We start from the raw sequence: 6,199 nt of genomic DNA, 5'->3' as shown, positions 1-6,199 counted from the left end.
GGTGCAGTGTTGGAGGTGGCAGCAGGGGACAACACTGTCCCCTGGCCACCTGCACCCTGGTGGAGAGGATGGGGCTGCTGCTTATCCCTGCTCCACCTCCAGCTGAGCCAAACCTGGGGAATTTTGGCATTCCCAAGCTGCCGATGGCATTAGTGCCACCAATCCTGGCTCTGTCTGGGCTCTTACATCAACACCGGGCTCCTTTCATGCTCCCAGATCCTTGAAAGCGCAGCGATCCCGGCGCTCCTGTTGCACGGATCCGCAGCGATTCCCAGTCCCGTTGCCTTGTGCTGGCAGGCAGCGGGAGCAGATGGAAATAGCAGCGTGGTCCCAGCTGCAGAGAGGCCACAAACCGTCGCACGCGGGGCCGGGAGAGGAGGCAGGGATATATATATAGGGACAGACGTATGGATGATGCACTGCCGGCAGCGGGGACTCGCCGGTGCCAGCGGCCCCAAAATACTCGAGCGGAGCCGGAATCCGTCAGATTCCCACTGATTGCAGCAGCTCCTGGTCCTGGTGTCACCACCATCGTCACCAGTGCCTGGATCCCAAGCCGGCTCCTTGGGAAAGCTGGGTGGTGAGGAAAGGCTGCAGAGAGGGAGGATCCCCCCTATCCCAGGTGTCAGAGCTCCTGGATCTGATCCTGGCCATGGGGACAGGCTGGTGGCATCCAGAGCCACCTGCATCACAATTCCTGCCGAACGAGTGGGCTGGCATGGAGCTGGTGGCATCAGATCTTGCCTACATCAGGACTTTGGAATGCTGAGGGTCTCTGCCAGGGTCAGCACCCTCGGGATCATGGATAATTCCTTGCTAATTAGCAGCAGTGTCTTCCCAGATAAAACAGCAGCACCCTGGATTGATGGCATGAAGGGATGGGAGACACCCAGAATTCCAGGAGCGTGTTCCTGGGATGTTGTGGGATCCTGGGATACTCTGCCCTACAGTGATGGGTACCTGAGTGGGAAAAGTGATCGACAGCCTGTACCTATTGGGAAGACCTGATTCAAAGCTCCTGCTAAGCCCCAAATCCCTGGCACTGACAGCTCCTGCACATCCCGCGGCTGAGGAAGCTCCAGTGTCCAAAATAGCCGTGGTTCCTGCTGCGGAATAGGAAGCGGAGGGAAAAGCTGGCAGCATCCCGCCCTGCCAGTGCCGGAGCGGATGTGGCCGGAGCTCTGGCTGCCTCCCAGCCCCAACCCCAAATCCATGGCCGTTAAAAGCGGATGTGTGGTTTGAAACCTCCAATGAGCTGCAGACCTCGGATCCCCAAGCTTTCCACCACACTGGCTCAGTTCGGGGATGGGCGGAGGGAATCAGGATTCCTTGGATGTCCAAAATAAGAGGAGCTGGTGGTTGCACACCAGGATAGGTCACTTGGTTTTAGGGGATCCCAAATAAACCCTTCCCTGAGGCTGGTCCCCACCACTATTCTCTCACAACAAATTCCTTGGATTTGTGCTTTTTATTGCTTGTGTTTGGTCCAAGAGGCACTTGGAGAGAGGAAGAGGAAGGATAAGGTGTCAACCAGTCAAAACTGCATCTGGTGTCCGTTTTGGAACAGACAGTGCCAGGGATGGGCCTCCTCTTCCCACAGAGGCAAAACCCTGTTCAAGTTGGAGACAGGCAGTGCATTGACCCAGGTGGAATTTCCATTGGCTCCTTCCCAAGCCTGATGGCCAGGAGGAGCCTGGTGGAAAATTCTCTCCCCCGGCCCAGTTCCAGCAGCAAGATGGGGTTCTCAGGGTCTGTGACCCTGTTCCCAAACCTCGGAGCTCTCCAGGATGATGGGATCCATGGAATGGATGCAACCAGCATCGCTTTTTCCTGTGCTGCCCGTTGGGACAGGAGTAAAGGATTTTCAGAGGTGGAGGAGTGGAAATGTTCCTGTTCTTGTGGGGTGGAAATGGGGGATCACCCTTAAGGGTAGGGGGTTGAAGGGTAGGGGGTTGTATCCCAGTCCAAGGCACCCTGCAGTAGGTGGGATACTCTCAGGTGGGATAACCATTAGGATCCATGAGCCCTGTTGATCCAGGACACAACACTGCTGCCCCAGCTGGATAAGGCTGATCCTTAGACCATTGGTTTTCCTTTGTGGAGGCTGCGAACTTCCTCCTTTCCCAGCCCTAGATGGGAATTTCTTGGAAGATAGATGGAGGCTCTGCACCCCTTGAGGGGGACAGCAGCTCACGTTTCCTCAGGAGATCCCGTCAGGGCTGCAAATTCCCCCTCCCCATCCTCCGGCCCATCCTCGGGAGATACCGGGGCGGCCTCGGTGCCCTCCTCCTCCTCCTCCTCCTGGCGCTGCAGGCTCTGCAGCCTCTCCTGCCGCGCTTCCATGTATTCCTGCGCCCCGTCCCCCACCAGCTGCACTTCATCCCCGACGCGGGGCGGCTGCCGGACGGGATTGTGGTCGTAGGACAGGAGGCGCAGGGCAGCGAGGCCGGTGAGGTCCGGGAAGCTGGCGATGCGGTTGCGATCCAGGTCGAGGACGCGGATGTGATCCATGCGGAGCAGCACGGACGGGAACTCCTGGAAGCGGTTCCCGTAGAGCCAGAGCCCCCGCAGGCCGGCCATGCGGGGCAGCGCCGCGGGCAGCCGGCACAGCCGGTTGTCCCCCAGCTGGAGACTGCGCAGCTCCGGCAGCTGCAGGAGGGCGCGGGGGAAGTGCGCCAAGAAGTTCCCCTCGATCCAGAGGCAGCGCAGGCTCTGGAGCTGGGCGAAGGAGGGCGGCAGCCCCTGCAGCCCGTTGCGGCCCAGGTACAGGTGCGCCAAGTGGGGCAGGTCGCACACGGCCTCGGGCACCTCCATCAGCTCGTTGCCGTCCAGAGCGAGGGTCCGCAGGTGCTGCAGCTCCGCCAGCTCGTCCGGGACCTCCCGCAGCCCCGCGTCGCTCAGGTAGAGCTTCCGCAGCCCCTGCTGAGCCCACAGCTCGGCCGGGACCTGCCGGCCCCGCACCTCCAGCCGCTGCTCGACGCCGTCGGGCCCCTCGGCTGCCGCCAGCCGGGCCCCTCGCCCCGCGGAGCCGCCGCTGCCCATCGCTCACCGGGACTGCACCGGGACCTGCACCGGGACCTGCGCCGGACCCGGCGGGGGGAGGGCGACGCCGTGGCCATGGCAACGCGCCGCGGCCAATGGGAGCCGCGCCACCGGGGCGGAGGCCACGCCCCCGACCCATTCATGCCCCGCCCCGCCGTTCGCGCCCATTCAGGCCACGCCCACCCGCTCCATTCATGCCCCGCCCCGCCGTTCGCGCCCATTCAGGCCACGCCCACCCGCTCCATTCACGCCCCGCCCCGCCGTTCGCGCCCATTTAGGCCACGCCCACCTGCTCCATTCATGCCCCGCCCCACCATTCCCACGCCTGCCCGGCCCCGTTCCCGTCCCGCTTGTCCCGGCTCTGTCCCCAAACCAGGCAGGATTGCCTCGCACCCCAGCATTCCCAGCCCCTTTTCCAGCAGCTTGGCATCAGCGCCCTCACCCTGAACTGGGTGTGGGGCCCTAAACTGAGTGTGGGGTCCCTGGGCTGGGTGGGAATCCACAGCTCCCCGAGCTGTGTGTGGATGCTTTGACTGGTTGGGGGTCCTTGAAATAACTGGTGCAGAATCCCTCTGTGATTCCTCAGATCCCCTGGCACCCTGCCGGGAGCCACTCCTTAGGGCACAGATCCCCTTCCCTATGGCCAGGGAAGATATGGATGAAGCCTCTCCAGGTGCCCCCCGTGCCATGGCTGCCCACCCTGTGAGGTCCTTCCTTCTCCTCATCCTCCTGCTTCCCACCACAGCCCTGCCTGGATTTTCCTGCCGCAAATCAGCTGTGTCATCCCAAAGCCGGCTGGGAAAGCTGGAAAGCCGAGCTCCTACAGCCCTCCAGCGGCAGCTGGCCAGGTGACAGCCCCCAACCATCCAAACCCCTCCTGCCAGCTTTTGGGATGCAGGAAACCCCCAAATGAGGGAACAATTCAATGGCATTGCGCAGGGTCTTTATTCCTCCTAGGGAGATTTGTGAAAAGCCGAGGATGGGACTCCCAGGATGCAGCAGCACTTTTTGTGGGGGGTCATGTCAGGGGGTCGTCGATGCGCCACAGGTTGGTGGGCTGGTTGTTGGTGCTGAAGCCACTAGGACTTGGGATCTGGATGCCCTCCACAGATCTCGGGGCCCAGGTGATTGGAGGCTGTGCCCACCAGCCTGGAAAATCCAGGTGGGATTGGTGAAGGGGGTGTCCACTCCTCCTGGGGGCTGTGATCCCCCCCAGACTCACCTGGTGCTACGGGGGCCAGCGGTGAGAGATTGGTCAGGTACTGGTTGTGGACAGTGCTGTATGCCAACGGCTCCTGAGGGATGCAGCGGGTTGGGAGCGTGGCTCCTTGGGAAAAGGGATGGGGGCAGGGGACATGGCTGCACCCACCTTCCAGGTAGTGACTCCCTTGGGTCCCACTTGGAGCTCCGGCGGGGCGAAGGGGGCGGGATGGCCCATGGCAGGCTGGGGCTGTGTGGGAACACAGGGATGATCCTGCTCATTCCCATGCCCAGGCAGCTGCTCCCACTGGGAGCACCAGGACAGGATGTCCCCTGCCCTTGCCACCCTGTCCCTTTGCTTACAATGCTGCATTTGGCAGGAACGGAATCCATCCGACCATCACCAACATCAAGCTGTGGGAGAGGAAAAGTGTGTCCTGGGGTGCTGAGGGGTGGGGGGGACAGGGGACATGATGGGCACGGGGCTCACGGGCTGCTCTGGCACGATGAGGTCGCTCCTCTGGGTGGTCCTGGTGCAGACCGACAGTTCCGTTGCCCTCGGTGGGACATCTGTGGGGAGCAGATGGAGCAGGGATGTCCCCTGTGTCCCCAGGCCTGGCATTACCTGGATACACCTGTCCTACTGTGTTTGGTGGGGAAGCATGGGGTCTCCAACACTCCCAAAACCTCCTGAGGTCTGACCTGGCTCCAGGAACACTGACACCCCAAAATCCCTAGAGCTGGCTGTGGCTCTGGGACCATCAATAATCCCAAAACCTTCCTGATGTTAGAGCTGGACCGGGAACCCTCAGGGCCCCAAATCCTCCTGTAGTTGGAGGTTTCCTAGGAATCCTAACACCCCAAAATCCTCATAAAGACAGAGCTTTCTCTGGGATCACCAAGACCCCAGAATCTCCTGGGAATGGAGCTTTCACCAGGATCTCAACACCCCAAAACCCTCCTACTAAGGCTGGAGCTTTCCCTGGGATTCCCAAGACCCCGGAATCATACCTGGCTTGGCAGGACTGGCGCAGTGGCTCTGGGTGCCATATTCCCCGGATGCTTTTGGGGCTATCACCTCCCCGAAACGGAGGCGGGAAAAGGAGAAGTCAGTGGGACACCGACACTCCGGCTCATGCACGTGCTCGGGCAACATCCTTTGGTATTCCGGGCGCCCGAAGACCTTGAAGTCCTCGGAGGTGGTGGACACGTCGGTGTCCTGGCTGCGGTGGGAATGGCTGTGATGGAGTGATCCCAAAACGTGCCCCCCAGACTCCTGCAGCAGGGACCTACCGCTCCACGTGCGGGGAGATCAGGGATCCCAGTGCCGAGTAGTTGTTGGTGACATATCCCGAGTCGGTGTGGACGCCGAGGAGGGGGTGCACGCTCCTGTCACCGGGGGGCTCAATCCCCAAAACGCGCCCCTTCTCCAACTTTTGGGGCCACCCCGTGGGCCTCTTCCCGAAGGCCACCTCGTAGGAGGTGATGTAGAAGCCCATGAGCTCGGAGGGGGGACCCCTCACCATGGGGAACCCTGTCCCCAACCCCGCGGCGGGTGAGTCCTGCGGCAGGGACGGCATCCTGGCTCTGGGAATGGGCCCCTGGAGCTGGGAACGGCCCAAGGTACGGCCCTACGCCATGGCTGGAGGTGCCTGGAGGTGCGGGGCCTGCCCAGCAGACCCGGAGGCTGTGGAATGTGCCCGTGGAATGCACTCTATCTCCCGGGTAACGTTGCGGGGGGCCTCCCGGGAGGTTGTCACTGGAGGGCAGGAAGTCAGACAACCTCCTGGGTGTCCTGGAGGGCACCGGGAATGTCCCACTCCAGCTCCACACTGGGGTGGGCTCACCTCCAGGGGGTCCTGGGAAAAGGGGCAGGTGGGAACTGGGAGTATCAGTGAGGTGGCATGTGCCAGATCGACCTGGGAATGTCCCCGAGGGCCTGACCCCAATGTCACAA

General features: G+C 61.9%; 2 protein-coding genes across 3 annotated transcripts; both read right to left on the bottom strand.

Moving 5' to 3' along the window:
• Positions 1-1,554: 1,554 nt before the first annotated feature.
• On the bottom strand, positions 1,555-3,244 carry LRRC10B (leucine rich repeat containing 10B). Its single transcript, XM_002195860.5, has one exon. The coding sequence runs from the start codon at positions 3,040-3,042 to the stop codon at positions 2,191-2,193; it is 852 nt and encodes a 283-aa protein (XP_002195896.4). The 5' UTR covers positions 3,043-3,244; the 3' UTR covers positions 1,555-2,190.
• A 724-nt stretch (positions 3,245-3,968) lies between these two features.
• On the bottom strand, positions 3,969-5,961 carry LOC115495428 (uncharacterized). Of its 2 annotated transcripts, XM_030273589.4 has the most exons (7): positions 5,536-5,961; positions 5,254-5,465; positions 4,733-4,812; positions 4,606-4,656; positions 4,412-4,492; positions 4,265-4,337; positions 3,969-4,191 (listed from the first exon to the last, which is right to left on the bottom strand). In XM_030273589.4, the coding sequence occupies exons 1-7, from the start codon at positions 5,820-5,822 to the stop codon at positions 4,061-4,063; spliced, it is 915 nt and encodes a 304-aa protein (XP_030129449.4). In that variant the 5' UTR covers positions 5,823-5,961; the 3' UTR covers positions 3,969-4,060. The 2 variants fall into 2 exon arrangements, with proteins under 2 accessions (XP_030129449.4, XP_072785665.1); XM_072929564.1 differs by having other exon boundaries at positions 3,969-4,337.
• Between the last annotated feature and the right edge of the window lie 238 nt (positions 5,962-6,199).

This window comes from Taeniopygia guttata, chromosome 5 (assembly GCF_048771995.1).
Source record: "Taeniopygia guttata chromosome 5, bTaeGut7.mat, whole genome shotgun sequence".
In the NCBI taxonomy this organism is placed as follows: Eukaryota; Metazoa; Chordata; class Aves; order Passeriformes; family Estrildidae; genus Taeniopygia; species Taeniopygia guttata.
Note: the sequence above shows the minus strand (reverse complement) of the source record. Positions and strands in the feature narration are given on the sequence as shown.

Bases quoted from the DNA above. Each gene is read 5' to 3' on its own strand.
- LRRC10B (XM_002195860.5), bottom strand. From the start codon at position 3,042: ATGGGCAGCGGCGGCTCCGCGGGGCGAGGGGCCCGGCTGGCGGCAGCC.
- LOC115495428 (XM_072929564.1), bottom strand. From the start codon at position 5,822: ATGCCGTCCCTGCCGCAGGACTCACCCGCCGCGGGGTTGGGGACAGGG. The intron at 4,813-5,253 runs GTATGATTCCGG...TGCTCCCCACAG, and splicing joins CGCCAGTCCTGCCAAGCCAG to ATGTCCCACCGAGGGCAACG. The intron at 4,493-4,605 runs GTAAGCAAAGGG...GTTCCCACACAG, and splicing joins TTCCTGCCAAATGCAGCATT to CCCCAGCCTGCCATGGGCCA.